Raw genomic sequence first — 26,648 nt, forward strand, 5'->3', positions numbered from 1 at the left:
GTAGCCAGTTAGTCCAAACCTCTCATTTTATGGGTGAGGAAACTGAGCTCTGAAGAATAGTTGCTCAACTCAAAGCAACTAAACATCAACTGACATTAAGAATTTTGACTCCATTCATAAGAGAATCATTGAGAATAGCAAAATATCAGAGCTGGAAAGTACAAAATTCTGTCCAATGCTTTATTTTTACAAAAGAGGAAACTGAGACCCAGAAAGGGAAAACTGTTTGCTTGAGACCACATAGTTTGATGGCCGAATCAGACAATCAGTTGGTAGACATAATTATGCACCTATGTTCTGGGCACTGTGCTAAGAGTCCACAAAGAAAAGCAAAAACTGTGCCAACTCTCGAAGAACTCAGCCTAATGGAATTTAAAATTGTTTTGACCTCTAGTCCAAGGCTCTTTCAATCACACTGCTTTCATAATCCTAAAGTGAATAGTTTAAGCCCTTCTGAAGGCATAGAGGAGAGCTCAGAGCAAGAAGAATAAAAATCCTTCACCCAAGGGAACCTCATCAAAGAAGTCACATTAAGGTGACCTTAAATGACATCTACTTGATTGAAATAATCCAATGAAACAAATATTTAAAGTTCCAATTATTTGGCTACGAAAATGAATCAGTTAATATGTTTGCCTATATGTTTTTAGTTCTTTTGTGATCAAGATTATGATCTCACCAATAAAGAGGACATCTTCCAAGCAATAAAAATAAGATTAGTGACCCATTTATAACTTATAGTTTTAAGAAGGTTACTTGAAGGCACTGAGACATTATGTGACTTGTCCATGATCACACAACCAGTAGGCAACAAAGGCAGAATTAGAATGGACATCTCACTAAATTCAAGGCTAATTTAATATTCCTATGCTCAGAAATTTCCTTTCTTGTAATTTCGTATAGCACAAAACATTTCCCTAAGTTCATATAATTTGTTCAGTTATTCTTCAATGGCTGGACATGTGGGCTGCTTCCAAGTTTAATGCTGCTATGAATAGTTTTGCACAAATAGCACTTTGTTCCCCTCTTTCAGAACATTCTTAGTATACAGTTCTATAGATCCAGATCAAAGGATAGTCACATTTGTAGCCCTTATTAGATATAGCTGTTAATTTTTTTTTAAAGGATTGAACCAGTTCTGGTTTAGTGAGCAGCATAACAATATTATAGTGTTTACCATATAACCTTGCCAATTCTATTTTTTTCATGATCTTTGGCAATCTAAGTTGTATGTGGTATTATATCAGAACTATTTTAATTTTCATTTCTCCAATTTTATTAGTGATTTTGAATGATTTTGGACCATTTCTGTTTTTTTTTAAACTGCTTAGACTGTTTTTTATAAGCTGGTTTCAGCTATGTTTTCCCTTGGAATTATGCCTTTTGCCTAAAGCCAAACTAAGGTCATTCTTAAAATAATGCTAAACATCTCAATATCTGAACATATTTGTATCACATGTTAAATTTTTCATTTTTCATCCTAAATATGCTTTGTAGACATAGCCTTAAAACAATCTCATTCATGAAATTTTTCTTTGCTTAATTTTATTCTATTTTTGAGTGGAAAATTGTTATTTTCTCTTTCTTGACACGTAGTTTTAAGAAATTTGTTTGAAATATACTGGGTTTCTAATGATTTCTAAAATTATTACTCATAAGGTGAGTTTCTATTTTGAGATTTATGTCTTGTCTTTTTTTCTCTCTCTAACCACAGCCATGTTGAAGGTTGTTTCATCTGTCCTGCAGCTTGGAAATATTGTCTTTAAGAAGGAAAGAAATACAGATCAAGCATCTATGCCAGATAACACAGGTTTCTTCTTTATTATTTCAAAACAATTAGAGTGAAAGATATTTTGTACAGTAATATCCAGGCAGAATACACTAAGTTGCTTATTATTAGAAGACTTGAAGACTTACTGAAGACTTGAAAAAGTGGTCATATTACTGGTGACCATGTTCAGACTTTGCAACTCCTAAAGAAATCTATACATAACTTTTTTTTAATAAAAAGGATATTTTTAAATGAATATAATTAGAATAAGCCTGGACCAAAAAGGACCATGGAAGGTAAAACCATAGACTTATAGAGTTGGATGGGCCATTAAGAGATAATTTAGGCCTTTACTTTAGAAATATATAGAGAGTGAGATACTGAGTGACTTGTCTAAATTCAGAAAGTTAGTGAGTGGCAAAATTATCACTGGAGCCAGATCTCCAGACTCTCAGGCCAGTACTCTGTCCACTATACCATTTTGCTTAGTCCACTCCCTACTCCACTTATGGTGTGCTTTAAGATTTGCAAAGTGCTTTAGAAATATAATCTGATTTTATTCTTACAACAACTCTGGGAGATAGATGCTATTATTAACCTCATTTTATTTTTTTTAATAATAGCCTTTTATTTTCAAAATACATGCAAAGATAGTTATCAACATTCATCCTTGCAAAACCTTGTATTCCAAATTTTTCTTCCTTCCTCCCCCCATCCCTTCCCTAGATAACAAGTTAGGTTAAACATCTTCAATTCTTCTAAACATATTTCCATTTTATCATACTGAACAAAAAAAAATCAGATTAAAAAGGAAAAAATGAGAAAAAAGCAAACAACAACAAAAATGGTGAAAAATACTATATTGTGGTCCACATTCAGTGCCCATTGTCCTTTTTCTGGCTACAGATGGTTCTCTGTATAACTAGTCTATTGGAATTGTCCTGGATCACCTCATTTTAATGTCTTTTTAAAGATGAGAAAATGGAGGCAGGCAGAAGCTGAGTGACTTGTTTAGGGTCACATAGCTAGTAAGTTTGAAGCTGAATTTGAACAGAAGTCTTTATGAGTCCAGATTCAGTGCTTTACCCACTGCACCACCTATCTGCCTCCAACCAATCTCCAAGAATAAACTAAGTTAGATACTAGATATTGTTTTAATATGTATAGCATAGATCAGTTATTTCATATTTACATTGAGACCTCTATTTTAAAAACTACTTTGGGAAGAATTTAAAAACCTTTATGGTTCTAAGTGATCTCAATGATAACAATAACAATAATAACATTTATATAGCACTTTAAGATTTGTAAAACACTTTAGGAATACCTCATTTAATCCTCATAACATTCCTGGGACATATCATTATCCCCATATATCAGATAAGGAAACTGAGGCAAACAGATTAAGGGATTTGTCCAGGGTCATAGAATTAGTAAGTATCTCAGCCTGAATTTGAATTTAAGTCTTCCTGATTCCAGGCCTAACACTCTAACCTCAGTGCCATCTAGGTCTCCCCTTATTCCATATTTATGATACTAGAGCAAATAAATTATTCCTAACAATACTTGGTTTCGAAAGAATGTATGTTCCTTTAGGATAGAGACTCTTGGTGGGAATGGTGGTGGTGGATTATATTTTCATCCTCAGAATCTAACATAATACCTTTCATAGAGTAGGTGCTTAATAAATGCTTATTAGATTGAATGTATTTGGGTCAGTTTCAAGAAATACAATACCAGAGGCAAGAATCCTGTCACCTATTCACAGATCCCTTGTTCATTCATTCGACAAACACTTATTCACAGCTAATATGGTTTAGGCCTACATGGATGGGGAGAGGGAAGAAAGAAACAAACATAAATCAGATACTATTCCTAATTTTAAGGAATTTTATAATCTAGTCATCTAGATTGTAAATTCTTCTCCTAGATTCTAGGCCTGTGTTATGCTTAAAATAATAGATTTATTTCTAGATCCCAGAAATGTCACTTTGTAAGTTTTAATTTACAAATCTCCTGTTTGCCTATGAACTCACTGGTGTCTCTTTACCTCCTAGCTGCTCAGAAAGTTTGCCATCTAATGGGTATAAACGTGACAGATTTCACCAGGGCCATCCTTACTCCCCGTATCAAAGTTGGACGGGATGTGGTGCAGAAGGCTCAGACCAAAGAACAGGTAATGGTGTCACTTGGATTACTTACTGCTGAATATTGGATCTGAAAGGGTCAATTTCAACCACTTTTAAGCCTACTCTGAATCATTTATCCTATTGTGTCTCTTTAAAGATCTCCAGAATGAAACACCTACATTTTAATAGTATTTAATTTCACTATTACCTTATTAACAAAACATCCCTTATTAAATTTCCCTATTAAATAGCATTTAATCACTTTTATCATAAAGTTCTTTCCTATGGCTAAACAGTATATTTCTTATAGTATGAATCCACAGCTTCCAGTTTGTCTTTTATGGGAATGGCATCCTCATTTTTTTTTTTTTTAGAAAGTGTTAGGTTTGGGAAGAACACAAAATTCCAAATTGCATAAAGATTGGCCTGATTCATGTGAATCTTTGCAAGTAGTCTTTTGATTTCTTTACTACTCCAGGCTGACTTTGCCATAGAAGCATTGGCCAAAGCAACATATGAGCGCCTCTTCCGCTGGATACTGACCCGAGTGAACAAGGCTTTAGATAAAACCCACAGACAAGGAGCATCCTTCTTGGGGATCCTGGACATTGCTGGATTTGAGATCTTTGAGGTAAAGCATAAGGAGCTTCGATAACTATGGTCTATGATGCAGCTTCTTTCTGGAGAAATAAAATTTTCTTGAGAAAGAAGATGGCAGAAATGGGCTCCACTACAATAATAATAATAATAACGAAGTGCTTCAAGACTAATAAAACACATCACAAACATTATTTCATTTTTTCTCACAGCGACTCTGAGAAATAGGTGCTGTTACCCCCATTTTATAGTTGAGAAAATTGAGGCAGAAAGAGGCTAGGTAACTTGTTTAGGATTACACTGCTAATTAAGTGTTTAAGAATACATTTGAACTCAGGTCTTCCTTACTCTAGCCCAGAACTTATCTACTGCATCACTGGTTAGGTCTTAGTTCCTTCTTGGGGATCCTGGACATTGCTGGATTTGAGATCTTTGAGGTAAAGCATAAGAAGCTTCGATGACTATGGTCTATGATGCAGCTTCTTTCTGGAGAAATAAAATTTTCTTGAGAAAGAAGATGGCAGAAATGGGCTCCACTACAATAATAATAATAATAACGAAGTGCTTCAAGACTAATAAAACACATCACAAACATTATTTCATTTTTCCTCACAGCAACTCTGAGAAATAGGTGCTGTTATCCCCATTTTATAGTTGAGAAAATTGAGGCAGAAAGAGGCTAGGTAACTTGTATAGGATTACACTGCTAATTAAGTGTTTAAGAATACATTTGAACTCAGGTCTTCCTGACTCTAGCCCAGAACTTATCTACTGCATCACTGTTTAGGTCTTAGTTCTTTATTTATCTTTGAAGCACTACTTGAGAAAGACCTTTGAAAATGTGGCTCTGGGACAGTTAAATGGAGCAGTGGATAGAATACTGACCAAAGAACCTGAAGAGTCAGATAGATTTGAATTCAAATCCAACACCAAACACTTACTAGCTATATGATCCTGGACAATTCACATAATCATAATTGCTTCAAAAAAAAAAATAAGGAGTTCTTATTCTTGTCTCATTTCAGCCTGGGAAGGTTTAAAAATGTCCTTTGCCTAAGTTTTGTCTAAGAGATAAGCTAGTTTTTTCTTATCACAGAATGGACACATTTGAGAAAGCAGCTGACCATGAAACAGGATAAGAAATTTAGACAAGCTTCCCAGAGTCCTTGAGTCAGTTATTTTAATTGCAGCTTTATTTTTTCTTGTTGTTGTTTCAAGTGAATTTCCAGAGCTCACCTTTAAGTACCAAAATATATTACAGTATCCCACATACTCAAATATGACTTTTAGATAATTTGATTAACCATACTTTTTTGGTATTGGCAATAATGGAAAGAAGTAAGCAGAGGTGGCTATATTTTTTTAACTGTACCTTTTACTTCCAGTTGGCAAGTAAAAACCTTTAATCTTTATTGGCCAGATTGCCAAATTATTTTTGGTTTGCATTCTACATGGAATGTGCTTTTTTTGACATTAGTTTCTAAGTTCACATTATATGCTAAAATCTTTTGTTTTATTTTAATAGAATTTTATTGTTCCAAATACATGCAAAGATAATTTTCAGCACTCATCTTTGCAAAATTTTGTGTTCTAGATTTTTCTTCCTCTCTTTCTCCTTCCTCTCCTCCCCAAGACAGCAAGCAATTCTATATAGCTTAAACATGTGCAATTCTAAACATGTTTCCATATTCATTGTATTGTGCAAAAAAAAAAAATCAGATTAAAAGTGAAAGAAAAAAACACAGGAAAGAAAAAAAAAACCAAGCAAACAAACGAAAAACAGCAACAACAAAAAGGTGAAAATATTATGCTTTAATCCATATTTAGTCTCTCTCTGTTTATGGTTACTTTCTACTGCAAGTCTATTGGAATTGCCTTTAAAAATCACCTCATTGTTGAAAAGAACCAAGTCCATCATAGTTGATCTATATGCAGCAATCTTAAAAATAAACTCTCCTACCTGGGCTTTGGATTCTCCACTGATGCCTAAGTTGCCTTTTCCCTCTTTTGTTTCTTGTGGTTCACGAGCCTCTTCTGATCTCCTATAGGTTAACTCCTTTGAACAACTCTGCATCAATTATACAAATGAAAAACTACAACAGCTCTTCAACCACACCATGTTTATCCTGGAGCAAGAGGAATATCAGAGGGAAGGGATTGAGTGGAATTTTATTGACTTTGGCCTGGATCTGCAACCTTGCATTGAACTGATCGAGAGGCCGGTGAGAATTCATCCTTGTGAATAATACATATATACTTCATTTTTTTGGTTTCTTTTTGTTTTTTGGTACAGAGACAGCAAGAGTGATGGTTTAGGTTCATGTTTTCACCCAATGGACAACCTTTTTGACTGGGGAACAAAGAGCCTTTCAGTTGGCAGTGGTTCCTAAAACTTAAGCTTAAGAGTTTCTCTGCCTAGCCTAATTGTTACAAAGTCAATGACCTGTAAACAACAGTTTGAGTACAATAGCAATGCTATTAAAATAACTTTTTACATAAAGCAGAAATTCCATTTGCACCCTCTAATTGATGAGTTCATTTTTCCAATGAACTATTTTCTTAAAAGATAGCACATACATACACACATATACATATATGTACACACATATATGTGTATCTATCTATCTAATCTTTTCGTTGTTCAGTCATTTTCCGTTGTGTCTGACTTTTGTAACTCCATTTACAGTTTTTGTGGCAAAGATACTGGAGTGGTTTGTCACTTTCTTCTCCAGATCATTTTACTGATAAGTTAACTAAGGCAGACAGTGGCAACTAACTTGCCTAGAGTCACACGGTTAGTAGGTATCTGAGGCCAGATTTGAATTTGGGAAGATGAGACTTCCTGACTCCAAGCCTGGTCCACTGTGATATATGTGTACATACATGTATACATATACACACATGAGTATATCTATGTAGGTATATATAAATGTATATTTATACACATGTATATGTGTATATACAAATATGTATTATATATATACAAATATGTATACACATATGATTGTGTTTAAATAGACAAATTTGCCACTAACAGTACCTTTTAGTTATATATCAGAGTTTATATCTCTTATGTTAGTTTTCAGCTACTGTAGAGCAGTAATGGTGTTTCTCAAAATGAGCCTCTTTGTTTTTGTTACTGCCCAGGATACATGGTTTTCAATCATCCTTTGAATCAAATCTTGCTGAAATTTGTGTTTTAGTGGATCATTGAGATGTTTTATGTGTAATTTTCTAAATTGTCCAGTTCTATGTTTGGAGGCGGATGGCATTTTTCATCATGAGTCCTTCAGAATTGTCTTAATCATTGTATTACTTTAGACTAGCTAAGTTATTCACAGTTGATCATCGCACAGCATTTCTGGTACTGTATACTGTATTCTTCTCACTTCACTTTGCATCAGTTCACGTAAGTCTTTATAGGTTTTTCTGAAAGCACCGTGAGGAGTTTACAATCCAAAGTGGGAAACAACATGCAAATATATACAAAGCAGGCTACATATGGGAAAAATAGGGATAATCAACAGAGGGAAGCACTGACATTAGGAAGGATTAGGAAAAACTTTCTGTTGAAGGTAAGATTTTATTGGGATTTGAAAGAAGCCAGGCAGTGTAGAAGAGGGAGAATCTTCTAGTCATGCAAAACAGCCAGAAAAAATGCCCAAAAAAATCAACATTCATAAATAGCAGTGTCTGGTATGTAATAGGGAGTTAATAAATGCTTGTTGTTGACTTAAGTTCTCCCTCAGTGAAATCTTTCTTTTATCACTCAGTCTCTGGGCCAAGAAGAATGAAACTAAACTGGAAAACTTATATAATATTTTGGCATTTGTTAGCCACAGAATGTCTCTGACTCTCCTGATACTCTTAAAAAAGTGAAGGTAAGAGAGAATAAGAGCTATTCTCACCTAGCAATCAAGGCTGTAAATGCCAAGTAAGGTCAAGTCCAATTAGAAATTTTTTTAGTTTGGGCCATTCTACAGGACTAAGAGAAATTACAGGGAGAAGGAAGAAAATAATAGGCAGTAGGAGAATGCCTGTATGTTTTGAAATTAAACAAATAATGGATAAGTTTCCAATTCTCTCTTTTTCTGTTTCTCTGCCTCTTCCTTCTTCTATCACTTTCCCCACTCCCATTTCTACATAGTTTGGGTACTTTTTGTTTTGTTTTGTGACTTGACCATGACTTTCATCTACTTTTTTTTCCTTCTTCAGAATAACCCTCCTGGTGTCCTGGCCCTGCTAGATGAAGAGTGCTGGTTCCCTAAAGCTACAGACAAGTCCTTTGTGGAGAAGCTATGCTCAGAACAGGGCAATCATCCCAAATTTCAGAAACCCAAACAGCTCAAGGATAAGACTGAATTTTCCATCATCCACTATGCTGGAAAGGTATTAATTTCCCTATCTAGAGGCATTCCTTTCTATCTTTGTAAATTGCTTAGTACTTTGTAAATTGCTTCCCAACTACCCACTCAAAAACATATCCTGTCAAAATGGGAATGAATACCTGGAAACTAAAACTGGATCTTTTTTTTTTAATTTTTATTTAATGATTACTTTATATTGACAACATTATTCCTTGCACTCCTTTCTTTTCCAATTTTTTTCCCCCTCCCTCCCTCCACCCCCTCCCCTAGATGGCAAGGAGTCCTTTATATGTTGGATATGTTGCAGTATATCCTAGATACAATATATGTAAAACTGGATCTTAAGACAGGAAACAACCTAGTCTATCCTCTCACTTATAGATCAGACTGTTCTTAACCCACCCAAACATTGCAAATCTTAATGTAGTAGGATGGAGCAAGTGTCACAAATCTCCAAGTGTCATAAATCTGCTGCTAAGTGGTGCTGGGAATGAAGTGCTAGGCCCACAGTTTGGAAGACCTTTAAATGTACTATCTGTATGAGACTGGACAACTCACTTAGCTCAGTATCATCATGTATAAAATAGAGATAATAGCACCAATTGTATGAATTCAATTGAGATAATAATTTGTAAAGCACCTGGTTCAAAGTAGGAGCTATGTAAATATGATTATTATTATTTTAGATCCAAGTCTGCCATATTTTAACTTTATAACTATGAACAAGTCACTAAATTTCTCTGATCTTCAGAATTCTAAGCCCATGATCATCTGATGACTTTGATTTTTATCTTTGTGCCCATGGTGTTTGTACCTACATTTAATAAATGCTTGTTGATTGATTACACTTGTTTAGTGTAAATACCTCTTATTACAAACTAAGTCCCTTATAAAATTCAAGATCTGTTCCTCCCTCATCTTGTTGTTCAGTTTGCCAAAATTTGAGGAAGTCTTCCCAGGTCACTTATTTGTTATTGTTATTTCACCAAAAAAAACACTCCATCCCTTCGTTTTGGACATTTTCTTTGGCTATCCTCTATGCTGAGAATGTTCTCTCTCCCCATTTCTGCTTCCTGACTCTCCCAACCTCCTCTCCATTGCAACTAAAATCTCATTGTATACAGCAAGTCTTTCTCATTCCCTTTTTAATTCTAGTCTCCTCCTTCTGTTGAAGATTTTATTTATTGTGTATATTAGTTTGTTCATATATATTTGTTTGCTTGTTATTTTTTTTATTAGATTGTCAGCTCTTCCAGGGCAGGAACATCTTTTGCCTCTTTTTTGTGTCCCTGGCTCTTAGCAGTGCCTGCCATGTAGTAGCCACTAAATAAATGTTTACTTCCTGACTTGTTATTTTGATTCCACTGATAACTGATAATTTAGGATGACTTTTATTATAATCTCAGTGGAGATAGCTATTTAATGATCCAACCCTTGTTTTCCCTTATTAATTGAGATAATTATCTTCTAAATTGCATTATTCTTCACAGGTTGACTACAATGCAAGTGCTTGGCTAACAAAGAATATGGACCCCCTGAATGATAACGTGACTTCTCTGCTCAATGCCTCCTCAGACAAGTTTGTGGCTGACCTATGGAAAGATGGTATGGTCTTCCTCCTTATCCATATTCCCTATTCTCTTCCTCAGATGCTGTTTACAATCATTATTTGATTCTGCCTTGCCATATAGCCACAGAATCATCCCAGGGAGATTTGAAAAGTAGCTCCCATCTTGAACTAGATGATGAGTTAATAAAATTTTGTTGAAGCAACCCAGAGAATGTCCTTTAACTATACCCAAAATAATCTAGGTTCAGTCAATATCCTGAAACTTGAAGAAGCACAGCTAGAGACTGATTTTCTGTCTTATCTAACTTTATTTTGTTCTTCCAGAATCTATAGACCAGAATCTTATCTTCAAGGCAGTCTTATTTCTAAGTGTAATCTGAAATAGTTTAATGGGAGACACTAAAGACCCAACGATGGCTAAGTGGCACAGTGCATAAAGCACTGGGCTTAGATTAAGGAAGACCCTAAATTCAAATGTGGCCTTAGATACTCACAAGTTGTGTGACCTTCAGCAAGTCACTTTAATCTCTGCCTCAGGTTTGTCAACTGTTAAATGGAAATAATAATAGCATCACAAGGTAGTTGTGAAGATGAAATAAAATAATATCTATAAAGTTCTTAGCACAATGTTTGGCATATAGTAGACAATAAATTTTTGTTCCCCTTGCTTCTCCTGATTCAGATAGACTTTCTATGAGCAGAGCTAAGAGTTTCAAAGATTTATTTCCATTATTTAAGACTAATCAGAGAGAGGCCTGCTTCCTCACTACTCAGGAGCTCCTTAGAGATTTCCCAGATAGGTTTATAGGCAAATCTCTTACCTCTTCTCTCTCACCCCAACTCCTATAATTTCCTGGGGCCTTCAGTTAACAAAGAATAGCATTTGATTTGTCCTGAGAGTGACCATGCCCATGAAAAAATAAAATCTGACCTCCACAAAATATTTTAAGATTTGCAAAGCACTTTGTATTATAACATTTAAGCTTCACAACAAACCCATTAATTTGGCAAGATAGGTACTATTATTTCCATTTTATAAATCAGGAAACCAAGGCTCAGAAAGATATTTCTTCTTTCCTGGTCACACAGTTTAATAAGTTATAGAGGCAGAATCTGAATGCAGGTCTTCTTATCTTCAAATCCAGCTCTCTATCCACTAAAGGAATCCATGGTTTCCCAGGTCAACAGGAATGAGGCTCTTGTAAGAATTTCATCACAGAGATCCAGTTCCTTGACCCTAGTATGGTCCTGTGCTCTGCCCACAAAAATGGTGGAACAGCACTGCAAATGGACTGTGACTTGGCTGGGGTGGGTATGGGTATGGGGTAGGAAGGTGGTAGGAGAGTGGGAGGGCGTGGTGCTGACATGATACCTTCATATGCTTGCTAGTGGATCGCATCGTGGGGCTGGACCAGATGGCCAAGATGACAGAAAGCTCACTGCCCAGTGCCTCCAAGACAAAGAAAGGCATGTTTCGTACAGTGGGACAACTATACAAGGAGCAACTTGGGAAGCTAATGACTACCCTGAGGAACACCACACCCAACTTTGTCCGATGTATCATCCCCAACCACGAAAAACGGGTAAAACTTATGTTTCATGCAGCTTCTAAAGAGGATTATTTGGCTTTGCCTAGGTCCTCTCAAATGAACTTAAACTTTTAAGGCCTTTCCTCAAAGGATATCACAAGCCCAAACTGAAGGATTTGGGATCTCGTGTCCAGGAGTGGAAAAAGATGGTCTTTTCTAGGGATATTGTGAGGGATTCAAGTTATGCTTGTGTAAATATGGATAAGTGCTAGGAATAAATAGTGACAGTCATGAGAAAGAGGGAAAAATAAGGGTAATTTTACTTCATATGGACTCTTGCACTAGTCTGTTAAGGGTATTCCATGTACTTTTCTAAATTTTACTGGACACTAAAGGAATTAATGAGAAAAGGGGTGTCCAGAGGATTTTTAGATATAAAAGGGGCATACAGGTCAGAGAAAGGACCAAGAGAAAGTATATAACAATATTTAGCTAGATCTTTTGATAGTGGGTGGTTTTAATCTCTATGATTTGTACAGATCAGCCCTCTTCTTTTCCCTCATCACTTTCTAACTGCCTTTATAGTCTGGGAAACTTGATGCATTTCTGGTGCTGGAGCAGCTTCGATGCAATGGAGTCTTGGAAGGCATCCGGATCTGTCGTCAGGGCTTCCCCAACAGAATTGTATTCCAGGAATTCCGCCAACGGTAGATTCTTCTGTTTCTGAATATCTTATATTGGTGGGGATGCTTAGTCAATGGTGACTTAGTAAAAAAGAAGGGTGATGATGAAGTCCTGAGTGATTTCTATCATTTCATTCCAGCTATGAGATTTTGGCAGCAAATGCAATTCCTAAAGGGTTCATGGATGGAAAGCAGGCTTGTATCCTCATGGTAAGTACAGGCCTTGCCCACACATTGAATATCTAGACCTTTGGTTCTGTAGCAATGAACCACTCCTATATTAAGACTTTTTAAGAAGATACTTGTGTTTTTTTTTTTCACTCAACTTCTTGTTGGAAGTAAGAATGATTTTCCTCCCCTCTCCATAGATTAAAGCTCTAGAACTTGATCCCAACTTGTACAGAATTGGACAAAGTAAAATCTTCTTTAGAACTGGTGTCCTAGCTCATCTAGAAGAGGAGAGAGATTTGAAGATCACAGATGTCATCATGGCGTTCCAAGCAATGAGTCGGGGTTATCTGGCAAGAAAGTAAAGATGTTTTTCCACATCTCAACCTTCTCTCCTTCTCTACACCCCTAGAACGCAACCCCTAAATAATTTAATTTTGAATTTCATGTTCTATATGAAGAATGACAAAACAGTGGGCCATGAACTTTTTTTTTTAAATGGATGGCCTCTCTATTGTCTAATCTGTGGGGGATTGATTATGGGCTTAGATAGCTGAGTCCATTGCTGGGAATACAATCCAGAAGAAGTATAAAAGCACTGATGAAGTATTTATATCCTTAGAATATGCTAGTTTGAGCTAATTTCTATATTTGGGGAGCAGTGGAAGACAGAAAGATTCGGGGGTATCTATCTTCTCCAGAGACTAGCCTCATGAAATAAACCTCATAGCCGTATTTGCATTCCCATTCCAGTGTCTTTATTCCCCAAGTCCAATCAGAGATGCTAGGGCTGCTATATTACCCCCAAACTATAGAGTTCATCAAAAAAGTAACCATTCAAGAATCAGAGAAATCATTCACTTTGCTTTATAGCCCTCTGACAGGGAAACTAGTGGGAAGGTGATTGACTTCCACTTAAACATTCCTAATTTATAGCCTAAAGAACCACAGAATTTTTCTTCTTTCAAAAAATATAGTTGTAGAGAGTGATAACACCAACAATGGCAGTGGCATTCTTCTGGTTAGTTGATAATGTCCCAGCATTCAAAGCTTTGTGTTCTAATGTCATAAATTTGAGATAAATTTGAGTGTTTTATGGAGAACCTGCCTCTCTAATGACCTCTGTCTAGCCTAGCTCTCACCTCTAACTTATCTAAGCTGGGTGCCAGAACCATATTTTTGTCTTTAAATCCTGAGTTTCTACAGAACATGAACTATGAACCATGATGGGTGTGCCCCATTATTTATATTTGGTTTTCGTTTTTTTCTTAACATAAAACAAAACCTGGTCCCTATTTCTATGGTAGTTTCCATCTGAAGTCACAATGCAGAGACAGGAAAAATGATGTAGTTAGCAGAATGTAGAAAATTTATACCATGTAGAATATTGAAGGACAAGACAGAGACTGGGGTACCCCAGATCAAGACATTGTATGCTAAGAAAACAGGTGTTTTTGGATTCTCCAATGCTCAGAGACAGTCTTTCCTTAAGTGTATCACTGCCTTTGTTTGTAGAGCCTTTGCCAAGAGGCAGCAGCAGCTCACTGCCATGAAAGTCATCCAGAGAAACTGTGCTGCCTACCTCAAGCTAAGGAATTGGCAATGGTGGAGGCTGTTCACCAAAGTGAGTGGACTTCTTTCTTGTGGTCAATTTAACACCATTAAGACTATTCCAAACTTTAACTGAGCTTGGATCCTGAACTGTGCACACCTTTCTTTCCTGAAAAGCAATGTTTCTTTTCTTCCCAACTTTACACCATTATTTTTGTTCTCCCTTCTCTCTTCCTTTAGCCTCTATATCTTTTATAAGATCTCCAATTTGAGATGAAGATCATTTTTAATTATTTTCAACTGAGAAGACACATTTAATATGATTCCAATCAAGGATATCCTCTCTTCATTTAGTTCAATGTCTGACTTAATTTATGCTTAATATGTACTTTTTTCATGTGGTCAGTCATTGGTTAATTTGTTATTCATTCTTGATTTTACTCAAATTATCACATATTTAGAATGGCCATGATATTATTATTTAGGGATAGAACCCATTTAATATAACTTCCCTATTGTACTTCATCATCAAATACCCAGCAGAAATAAAAACCAAACCTCTCTATATACATTCTAGGTGAAACCTCTGCTCCAAGTGACTCGCCAAGAAGAAGAAATGCAGGCAAAGGAAGATGAGCTCCAGAAGATCAAGGAAAAGCAGCAGAAAGCAGAGACTGAACTCAAAGAACTGGAGCAGAAGCACACCCAGGTACCACTAAAAGCTTTCAAAAATCCAAGGTGCAAAAGTGTATCTCTGACTAGATTGGATACCTAGAGAAAAAGGGCCAGGGCATGGAATAGCCATTCATCTACAGTAGCATCAGTGCTCACTGGTAGGAGGGCAGAGGGAATGGGCACAGCCATAACCTCGGGAACCCTTTTACTTTGTCTAGTTGGCCGAGGAGAAGAACCTTCTTCAGGAACAGCTCCAAGCTGAGACCGAACTGTATGCAGAAGCAGAGGAGATGCGGGTACGACTGGCGGCAAAGAAGCAAGAGCTGGAGGAAATCCTGCACGAGATGGAGGCACGGCTAGAGGAAGAGGAGGACAGGGGCCAGCAGCTGCAGGCCGAGAAGAAGAAGATGGCACAACAGATGCTGGTAAGGGTGCAGCAGAATGATGGCTCAGTTTAGAATTAATGGATCTGAGTTTGAATTCTACTTCTATCTATGTGACCTTGGAAAAACCATTTAGTCTCTCTAGTTCTCAGTTTTCCCAGAGATAAAATCAAATGGTTGGGCTGATTGACTTCTTTTTTTTTATTATAGCTTTTTATTTACAAGATATATGCATGGGTAATTTTTCAGCATTGACAATTGCAAAACCTTTTGTTCCAACTTTTCCCCTCCTTCCCCCCACCGCTTTCCCCAGATGGCAGGTTGACCAATACAGGATAGAGCTTGTTAACTCTCATTTTTCCCTCCCTCCTGTCCCTATCCATTACTTTTTATAAATCCCTATAATTTTAATTTTATTTTTTTAGTTTATATATGTATAATTCATTTTTTATGTATTTCCACGTGAGTCATTGGAAGAAAAGGGAAAAAAAACAACAAAAAAGAGATGAAAATAGTATGTATACTTCCATTCTCATTCAGTCTTCTCTCTCTGGATATAGATGGCATTTTCCATTCAAAGTTTATTGGAATTGCCTTGGATCACTGAATTAGTGACCTGAGGGACCTGAATTAGGAGGACCTGAGGGAGAGAGTGTTAAACATGTTAAAGTATAAGTTAATTACAATATATGTATACATGGTTGTACAGTTATTTTGCTATACACAAAGAATCGGATTTTGAAATAGTGTACAATTAGCCTGTGAAGGAAATAAAAAATGTAGGCAGACAAAAACAGAGAGATTGGGAATTCTTTGTAGTGGTTCACAGTCATCTCCCAGAGTTCTTTCCCTGGGTGTAGCTGGTTCAATTCATTACTGCTCTATTGGAACTTATTTAGTTCATCTCATTGTTGAAGAGGGCCATGTCCATCAGAATTGATCATCATATAGTATTGTTATTGAAATATATAATGATCTCTTGCTCATTTCACTCAGCATCAATTCATTATAAGTCTCTCCAGGTTTTTCTGAAATCATCCTGCTAGTCGTTTCTTACCGAATAATAATATTCCATAATATTCATATACCACAATTTATTCAGCCATTCTCCAATTGATGGGCATCCATTCTGTTTCCAGTTTCTGGCCAACTAAAAAGTGGCTGCCACAAACATTTTGCACATGTAGGTCCCTTTCCCTTCTTTAAAATCTCTTTGGGATATAAGCCCAGTAGTTACACTGCTGGATCAAAGGATATGCACAGTTTGATAACTTTTTGAGCATAGTTCCAACTGATTCACTTCTAAGGCCCCTTCTTACTTTAGATCAACATGGCAGAATGGAATAAGCAATAGGTTTTGAAATCATGAGACCAGAGTTCAGATCCTTTTGCTGCTTATGAGCTGTGTAACTTTAGACAAGTCATGTATTCTCTCTGGCTCTCAGATTTCTTGTCTATAAAAGGAGAGGATTACACTAAATGATGTGTAAAATCCCTTCTTGTTCTAAAGGTATGAAGCTATGACTGATCCTATAATATTTCTTATGAGTGAAGGGAGAGAGGGAAGAGAAAAGAGTGGGAGAGAGAAATAAAAAAGAGAGGGAGGAGAAAGAGGAAGGGAGGAAGAAGAAGAAAGAGGATTGGGTAAGGGGGGAATGAGAAAAAGAAAAGGGGAGGGAGAGGTCAAAAGAGGAGAGAGAAGAAAGGTAGGGAGGGAAAAATGAGAGAAAAAAGACACAATAAAAGAAAGGGATGAGAGAATAAAGGGGAAGAGAGATGGAGACAGAAAAAATGAAAGAAAACACCATCACAGAGTCCAGTAGAAGTTCTTTGCAAGTTGCTTCATTTTCTATTTATATTTTTATATCCCATCACAGTGCTTTACACATAGACACTTAAGATAGGTTTAGTATTGAATTCAATCAAAGTTTATACATGCCTTGGATAATTTTCATCATTATTATCTTCTTGATCCTAATCAAAGAGATCCTAAAACCCCGAGAGCTCTTCTGGTCAAACCAGACTCACCAAAAATGAGCTCTATGCCCCTCTAAGTTGTTGCTCCTTAGAACCTTTTATATGTTATTGTAATACAATCTAGATGGTTCAGTGAATAGAGTAGCAGGCCTGGAGTCAGAAATGTTCATCTTCATGAGTTCCAATCTGGCCTCAGACACTTACAAACTGTAAGTTCTTCGGCAAATCATTTAACTCAACTCGCCTCAGTTTTCTCCTGTGCAAAAAGAGCTGGAAAAGCACACCATTCAAGTAATTTTGTCAAGAAAATCTCAAATGATGTCATGAAGAATCAAACACAACAGAAAATGACATACACACAAAGCAACATGTCTTAGAAAGTCAAGTTTTCTGCCATGGAAACTATAGATTTGGGGCAGTTAGGTGGCGCAGTGGATAGAGTACCAGCCCTGAAGTCAGGAGGACCTGAGTTCAAATCTGGTCTCAGACACTTAACACTTCCCAGCTGTGTGACCCTGGACAAGTCACTTAACCCCAATTGGCTCGGGAAAAAAATAGAAAGAAACTATAGACTTAGCTCCTTGCAGCAATTCAGTGATCCAAAGCAATTCCAATAAACTTTGAATGGAAAATGCCATCTGTATCCGGAGAGAGAAGACTGAATGAGAATGGAAGCATACATACTATTTTCATCTCTTTTTTGTTGTTTTTTTTCCCTTTTCTTCCAATGACAAACATGGAAATATGTAACAAATGAATTATACATATATAAACTAAAAAAATAAAATTAAAATTATAGGGATTTATAAAAAGTAATGGATAGGGACAGGATGGGAAATATCCCTTTGTATTATGTCCTAAGAAGACTTTTTGTCCTGTTTACCCACACTACTGGCTCTAGATCTGGTTCCTTTTTCTTGTTTTCCTCAGAATTCTATAATTCCCCCTACTTCAGGAAAACTTAATTTTCCCTTATTAGTTTAGTCCCTTATTAAGTTTAGCAATGTCCAACCAATTACTTTGCCTTTCTGGGTCTCAGTTTCTCATATGTAAATGTAACAGGGTTGATCCAGAAGATCTCTATACCAAAGCTTCTTAAACTGTGGGTCGCAATCCCATATGGGGTCACATAATTGAATGTGGGGGTTGTGAAAAATTTGGCAAGAGTAAAAGGTTTCTGAACACAACAACCAAAAATAATTCAAAATCAAATGTGGAATGAATCTGAATTGTTTCTGGTAGTATTTGCCCATGTTGCATCACATAATTTTACTGCAGTCTTAGTTTTAAACATACAACATGAACAATTTGTTCTGTGCATGCATGAACACTGCCAGAAACACCTTAGTTCACATCCAAGAAAGGGTTGTATAAAAATTTCTTGGGCAAAAAGGGGTCGTAAGTGTAAAAAGTTTAAAAAGCCTTGCTTGACTACTTCCCAACTCTACTGCTTTCAGATTAACAAATCAGTTAAGTATTTATTAAGTACTTACCATGTGCTGGGCGCTTTGCCAAGTGTTGGCAATACACAGGATTTAGGCAAAAACAGTCCCTGCCCTCAATCAGTTCATGTTTTAATGAGGAGGACAGCATGGAAATGATTAGGTACTTCTAAGATGTACATAGAGTAGATGGAAGAGAATCTTTAGAGGAGAAGAAAGCTTAAGAGGTAATGGTGAGAAGGCACAGCATCTAAGGCATGGAAGACAGCCATGTTAAGACAGAGCTGGGGATGGAGTGTGCTATGCATAGAACAGCAAGGGGGCCAGTGTTACCAGATTTTGGAGTATGTAGATGGGAGTAAGGTACAGAAAGACTGAAAAGAGCTTGTAGAAGGGATTATAGGCTTGGTGAATGTTGGTCTAAGTTCCCTCAGAAGCCATTGCCATTCTGTGATTTTGTGACTGATTATTTATTTGCCCCCAATAAAGGACCTTGAGGAACAGCTAGAGGAAGAAGAAGCTGCAAGGCAAAAACTACAGCTTGAGAAAGTCACAGCTGAGGCAAAAATAAAGAAAATGGAGGATGACATCCTGGTCATGGATGATCAAAACAACAAATTAACCAAAGTGAGTGGATTAAGCTTATTAACTTAAAAAATTCAGAGTTAAATATTCTCCCTTTCCTCCAATATGTGACTAGATTATTCCAGAAATTTTAAATACTTCTGTTTTGAGCCTTTTAAAATTATAGAAGACCTACTTTAAAACATTTTATTGATATCTTTTTTACTTGTTTTTAGTTTTTTACATCTGATTTATACATATATGAGTTTGGGGGGAGGAAGGAAGAGAAAAAGAAAACAGAGATAGAGATAGAGATAGAGATAGAGATAGAGACAGAGATAGAGAACTTGACCCATTCTCTGTTATGGGTCTCTGAAGACCCCCTTTTCATCCTAGGTTATTCCTTCCTGGAATATATTCTTTCTCTTACTTGCTAACAGGAAACTCCTGAAAAGCTTCCCCCTTCCCCCCCCCCCCACCCCAACAAGTAAACAATATTTTTTTTTGTTTTCACAAAAGGAAAGAAAACTCCTCGAAGAAAGAATAAGTGATTTAACAACAAATCTGGCAGAAGAAGAGGAAAAAGCAAAGAACCTTACAAAGCTAAAGAACAAGCATGAATCTATGATTTCAGAACTGGAAGGTAAATACACTAGCCAGAAGGATTTAAGAACTAAATTTATTTTTTTTAATAAAACAAAACACATACCTGGATATTACTTACAAAGCTTCTGTGAGAAAAATGCTTGGTAAACTGCAAATTAACACATTAATATGAGATTTTCTTATTATTATTATTTATGCATCAAAGTAATTATTTGGATGTAGGAATTACTAGGTATCACTTTTCCTGATTATTTCAACTTAAATGTACTGAGCAGAAGTTCAATTTCTTATCTTTTAAAAATAATATTATTGTTTCCTTTTGTTTTCTTAACCATAGTGTGACTTTTTAACCCCTTTCCTATCCCCACCACTTAATTATTTCTTGTAACAGTCAAAAATGTAAGGCAAGCCTGCTGCCACAGACATCATATCCGAAAGCATGTTGTGCTTTCCACATCTATAGATCTTGTCTCTCTCTGGGACCCAGTTTATTCATTATAATTTTTCATTAGTTTGATTTTTTTCAGTCATGGTTTACATGATTTTCATGACTGTGTGTTTCGTTCTATTGATTCTTACTTCTTCATTCAAGTTCAGAGGTGGATTTTCCAAGCATCTGTTGAGCTATTTTCTTTCATTTCAAGAGATGTTTACTTTTTTTTTAGTACGTCTAAAGAAGGAAGAGAAGAGTAGACAGGAGCTTGAGAAAATGAAGAGGAAACTAGAGGGAGATGCGAGTGACTTCCATGAACAGATTGCTGACCTCCAGGCCCAGATTGCTGAGCTGAAAATGCAGCTGGCCAAAAAAGAAGAGGAACTACAAGCAGCTCTGGCCAGGTAAGCCAGATTAACTCTCTGCCTACTTGGGTAGTCCAAGTATAATTTTAGAATACCTTTGAGGATTGGTACTGTTAGGATATCCTAAAAGTCACAGGCATTTTAAAGCTAAGAAAGTGTATCTTGCCTTTTCCTATTTCTAAACCTATCCTCAATGTTATTTCCTCTGTCTGGAATCCTCTAATACTTTCTCTTCACTTCCAAATAACTCCTTCCATTGAAATCCCATCTATTTTTTAAGACCTAATTTATACATCCTTTCCTTTATGAAACCATTTCTGTTCAACCCAACCAGAAATGAATCTTCGGTCCTGAATTCCCATAGCCCTTTATAGTGTTACATGCTGCTTTGTATTATAGTTGTATCCTAGCAAAGTTTAAAATTGAACTGACTTTGGAGGCTTTCTGTATTTTACTTAGCAAACTCAGTCATAGAACTCTAATCTGTAGATCTCAGTAGGTGAACAGAGCACTGCATCTGGAGTCAGGAAGACCTCATATACTTATTAGCTGTGGGATCTTATGAAAGTCTTCTAACCTCTGTCTTTCTCAGTTTTCTTATCTATAACATGGGGATAACAATAGAATCTATTTCATTGTGTTTGTTGTGAGGACCAAATGAGATAATATGTACAAGGTGCTCTGTAAACCTAAAAGTCCTATATAAATGCTTGCTATTGTTATTATTATTATTTCTAGGCTTTCTTAAACTCCTTATGTGTTATTTTCTGGGCTTTCTTCTCTGCTCTTTCTATGTCCTCCCCCTCAGTCATCTTAGCCCTTCACAACTTTAACTGGGAAGTTTTTGTGACAGACTGACTGCCATATTTATCTCTCCAATCCTAATTTCCCTACCGAAGTCCAGGCCCACAATTCCAGCTGCTTGCTGAATGTTTTCTTCTTTTCTAATTAAAAAAAATTAATGTCTTTTGTTTTTAAAGTAACTTTTATTTTCAAATAGATATGCACCTTCTTCTTCTCGGAGAATAACTGTTTCTAAGAGAATTAAAAAGAAGTAGTGGCAAAGCAATTTTAGCAAAACTAACTATATTGACCAAGGTGGATAGTATAGTCAATGTTCTACACATCTACGGTCCCTACCTCTGCAAAGAAGAAAGAGATATTTTCTAATCTTTTCTGTAGGGCCAAGCTTTATTCTTATAATTATACCATGCTGGACATTTTTAGATATTATGTCTCATTGGTTAATTATTGTCCTTCATTCTCAAAGAGGACCAAAAATGATATCACTATGTTAGAATGTGACTGACCAGAGCAGTATGAGCTTAGAATGCTCTACCACAGGTCGGACACAAACAATTCATATGAACATTTGGGGTAGATTCTCTAATTTTGTGCATCTCTCGTTTCTTCTGAGCTAATTCAATTCTGCTTTGCTCATAAAGCACAGAACCTTCTCTGATGAGGGCATGCCATGCTGGGCTGTCCTATACCAGTGTCTCCCATGTTGTACAATCAATTCTAAAGTTCTTAAGAGGGACTCTGAGAGTATCCTTGTATTGCTTTTTCTGACTACCTTGTGCTAAACATGCCTCAAATTGGACTTAGTCTTCTCTAATCTACTTCTTCCTCTTTGTCCCCCTTATTTTCATCAATGATACCAATGTTCTTCTTAGCTTTGATTCCTCTTCCTACCCCCCTACCCCAAATACCTGTCACTGAGTGCTGGTCATTCCTTTTGTAAAATATTTTACAGGGAGTCATTCCTACCACTATGACCAGCTTTAGCGACACCCTTTCAATTTCATATCTGGATTACAGCTTTTGCTCTCTTAACTAATACATTTTTCCCTTCCAGTCTATCCTAAAATCATTTCCAGATCAGTTTCTCTAAATACCATAGTTATTCCCCAGCTTAAAAATCTTTGATATCTCTTTATTAGCTACCAAATGAAACCCAAATTCCTTAAAGATCTTCCAAAGCCTAGCTCTCATAAATTACCAACTTTATCTCCTATTATTTTCCTTCATAAATTCTATCTAAGCTCCAGGGAAACTAGCCTACTTGTCATTTTCAAAATGCACCTTGCTCTAGCTTCCAAACCTGTCCTTGATGCTATTTTCTGGAATCTGGAATACTCCATTGCTTTCTCTTCACTCCCAAATCACTCCTTCCATTAAAATCTATCCATCCTTTTAGGCCTAATTTAAATATCCTTTCCTCTTTAAAACCATTTCTGTTCAATTTAACCAGAAATGATCCATAACTGAGTTCCCTTAGCTCTTTGTACCATTATTTTGTACATTTTGTACCATTCATGTGGTACTTATTACATAATACTTTGTGTTAATAGTTTTTTGTATACATAGTTGATTCTCCTGTTAGCCTAAACTCCTTCCAGTCTTCTGAGAGCAGGAACCAGGCTTAGACATTTTATGTATTGCTTATAGCACCTACTATTAGTGCCTTATTCATAGTAGTTGATCTGGCCTTGTTGAATAAATTATTTTGGTGTCTATAAACGACTAGAAGAAAGGCAATACAATGGAGAGATGGTTAGTTTTGGAATCAGGAAAATCTTAGTTCAAGTCTTGCTTCTGAGACATATTAGCATAGGCAAGTCACTTATTTTCTCACTCCTTCAGACAACTCTTTTAAGACTATGAAGTTATATATGAGGTAGTAATATGGATCACTGAAGAAAATTTCCACATTAAGACTCTATGTTACTGGATCACAGGTCAGGACCAAAACAAAAATTAAAAAAAAAAAAAAAAACCAACCAACAAAACTAGGACTGGAATGGAACAATGGGTTATCTCACTTTTCTTCAACCCAATTTCTCTCAGGCTTTGGGACTTGTATATGTGATAACAGGAGGGTGCAGGAGGAACATTGCTGATATCAGGGGGAACAAGAGCATCTGGTCCTGGAAAAGAATTTCCTGTAGTATCACCATAGAGATAGAGTATAAGTAAGTCCTTCAGAATAGGCCACAATGACTTCCTTTTCACAGGCTTGATGATGAAATTGCTCAGAAAAACAATGCCTTGAAGAAGATAAGAGAATTGGAGGGCCATATCTCTGATCTCCAAGAAGATTTGGACTCAGAACGGGCAGCAAGAAATAAGGCTGAGAAACAGAAAAGAGACCTGGGGGAAGAGCTGGAGGCATTGAAGACAGAGCTAGAAGACACCCTGGACAGCACAGCAACACAGCAGGAACTCAGGTAAGGAAGTCTGTCATCTGTGCCACGTGCCCCTCAAATTCAACATCCACATTCTTTCTCACAATGATACTTGCATATCTTGCTCTTTAAAAAAAGTTTTTTAACTTAAGTAATGGTATTAAAAATTCAATCCCCAGTTATTTATATGAATGGAGAGTCTAATATAGCTTAAAGCAACAAAGAACAATGGCTATCCCACTCATGCCAACAATTGGATTGGATTTAGTGACCTTGCATTTCATGATTTATGATAACTGTATGCTTTCTAAATTAATTAGGTTAGTATTAAAATTATTTCATCTTTCCTGAACACACACATTCACACTCATATAACCACAAGACCATAAAGAGAAGCTGATTTAAAATTACAGACTGGTCATTGATACTCCATCAAGTAGAAAGTTGCTACTTTTCCTCGCCATGTCTTCATTCCCCCTCCTTGCTCCCTTTGTTCCTATTCAGAGCCAAGAGGGAACAAGAAGTGACAGTACTGAAGAAGGCCCTCGATGAGGAGACTCGGACACATGAAGCCCAAGTTCAAGAGATGAGACAGAAACACACACAGGCTGTAGAAGAGCTCACAGAGCAATTGGAGCAGTTCAAGAGGGTAAACTCAGCCTACCTTGGAAGTTGCAGCTGATTAGGGTGGGAATGAGTCCTTTTCAAGCACTCATTTGGTCTTTCAAACAATAGCACTCTGAGTAAAGGAGCGTTTGGTAGAGAGAAAATATTTGCCCCCTTTTGGTAGAAATCACAATAACAGTTAACATTATATAGAACTTTGAGATTTTCAGAGTCCTTTACACTGTATTATCTTATCTGCCTCCCTCGAGTATCTCATTTATCCCCATTTAACAGATGTGGAAAATGAGGTGATGAGAAAGACTAAATGACTTGCCCAGAGACACACAGTATCAGTTCATGAGGTAGGATTTAAAGTTGGATCTTTCTGACTCTGAATCTAGGATTCTGTCTTCTACATTGTCCATCGTTGTCATAATCCTGATAGTAAAGATAGCCAGCTTTTATATAGTACCTACTATATGCTGGAAACTGTGCTTTATAATCTCATTTGATCTTCATAACAATTCAGCAAAGTGGAGGTATAATTACCCCCTACTTTAGAGATAAGGAAACTGAGGCAGAATAGAAGTGATTTGCCCAAGATCATATTGTTAATGCGTATGAGGATGGATTTGAACTCAGGTCTTCCTGACTTCAAACCCAGCATTCTATTCACGGTGTTACCTATATGCCTGAGAGAAGGTAGGGCCCACAGAGGCTACATAATAGCCCTAAGATTCTTTAAAATTTTCAATGTAATTTCCCATATATTCACTTATATGATTTTCACAACAATTTACTGTGAAGTAAACAGGGCAAGTATATGAGATTAATAATTAACTAATGAACCTATGAAATTAATAAATAACATTGGTGAGGTTAATTGACTTACCCAAGTCACACTGCAGAGCTGAGATTTGAATCCTAGTCTTTAGACACCAAGTTCTTATCATATCTCTCTTATCATATAACATGACTCTGCCTCTTGTCTGATGTTGATTCTGAGAGAAGCCAGCAAGAACTCACACAAAGACCTGTCTAGTCTCTGCCATCTTGGCTTAACCCTTGACTCTGTTTCTTTAATGGATCTATCGTTCTATACCTAGTTAATGACAGAGCAAGGACTGGAACCACCTTAGAGCTGGGGGGACTTGGCGGAATGGCCATGGAATTGGAAAGATTGAAGTTCTACCTCAGACATTAGCTATGTGATCGTGATTAAGTCATTAGCTTTTCTTAACCTATTTCCTGAACTCTAACAACACACCTATGTTACTGGGTTGTAAAATTCAGAGAAAGTAATATATTTAAAGTACTTTGCAAACCTTGCAAACTATGCAAATACAAGTTACTATTATTCCTAAACTCTTAGTTCAGGACTCTTTTCATCATCGCTTTCTCAAAATTTAATTTTTGCCTTTATAATATTTCTTTCCACAATCTGCTCTTTTCTAGGTAGGAGGTATTATTCTTCTCCTTTTATTTTATTTTATTTTTTTTAAAGGAAGCTGAGGTTCACAGAGACTATGATAATAAATGCCAACTTGTAGTAGTTCTTATCTGTGTACTTGTCTTAGTCTCCTATTAGATTATAAATACCGGAAGATTATAAATACCTCATCTCTTTACTCACCACAAACATATGCAGTATGGGCTCCATAAATACTGAATTCAGTTAGATCCCGTTGCTTCCATAGCCAGCTTTTGCACCCTTCAGTCTCAGCTTTAACTGCCATGTTTCTTCTCTTATGCTCTGGGGATAGGCTAAAGCTAATCTGGACAAAAACAAGCAGACCCTGGAAAAAGACAATGCAGATCTAGCCAATGAACTGAGGTCCCTGAATCAAGCGAAGCAAGAAGTGGAACACAAAAAGAAGAAGCTGGAGACACAGGTTCAGGACCTCCAGTCCAAATGCAGTGATGGGGAACGGGTGCGGGCAGAGCTCAACGACAAAGTCCACAAGTTGCAGGTGAGTTTGAGAGCCCATCACTGTTCCAGAATAGAACAGGTGGGGTCAAAGCAGTGGCCACCTTAATTTCCTCA

The 26,648-nt window shown here is 36.6% G+C and overlaps 1 protein-coding gene across 3 annotated transcripts in view; it reads left to right on the forward strand.

Moving 5' to 3' along the window:
* Positions 1–26,648, forward strand: part of MYH11 (myosin heavy chain 11) — a 127,876-nt gene that overhangs the window by 78,925 nt on the left and 22,303 nt on the right. For all 3 annotated transcript variants that reach the window (XM_051962715.1, XM_051962696.1, XM_051962706.1), the window contains 19 exons: positions 1,715–1,810; positions 3,829–3,947; positions 4,379–4,531; positions 6,546–6,719; positions 8,713–8,886; positions 10,355–10,469; positions 11,824–12,017; positions 12,549–12,670; positions 12,787–12,856; positions 13,015–13,175; positions 14,330–14,438; positions 14,943–15,074; positions 15,259–15,465; positions 19,332–19,469; positions 19,926–20,049; positions 20,678–20,849; positions 23,828–24,040; positions 24,503–24,647; positions 26,368–26,574. In XM_051962715.1, the coding sequence (XP_051818675.1) occupies positions 1,715–1,810; positions 3,829–3,947; positions 4,379–4,531; positions 6,546–6,719; positions 8,713–8,886; positions 10,355–10,469; positions 11,824–12,017; positions 12,549–12,670; positions 12,787–12,856; positions 13,015–13,175; positions 14,330–14,438; positions 14,943–15,074; positions 15,259–15,465; positions 19,332–19,469; positions 19,926–20,049; positions 20,678–20,849; positions 23,828–24,040; positions 24,503–24,647; positions 26,368–26,574 (2,825 nt within the window). The remainder of the gene's footprint in view (positions 1–1,714; positions 1,811–3,828; positions 3,948–4,378; positions 4,532–6,545; positions 6,720–8,712; positions 8,887–10,354; positions 10,470–11,823; positions 12,018–12,548; positions 12,671–12,786; positions 12,857–13,014; positions 13,176–14,329; positions 14,439–14,942; positions 15,075–15,258; positions 15,466–19,331; positions 19,470–19,925; positions 20,050–20,677; positions 20,850–23,827; positions 24,041–24,502; positions 24,648–26,367; positions 26,575–26,648) is intronic.

This window comes from Antechinus flavipes, chromosome 1 (assembly GCF_016432865.1).
Source record: "Antechinus flavipes isolate AdamAnt ecotype Samford, QLD, Australia chromosome 1, AdamAnt_v2, whole genome shotgun sequence".
In the NCBI taxonomy this organism is placed as follows: domain Eukaryota; kingdom Metazoa; phylum Chordata; class Mammalia; order Dasyuromorphia; family Dasyuridae; genus Antechinus; species Antechinus flavipes.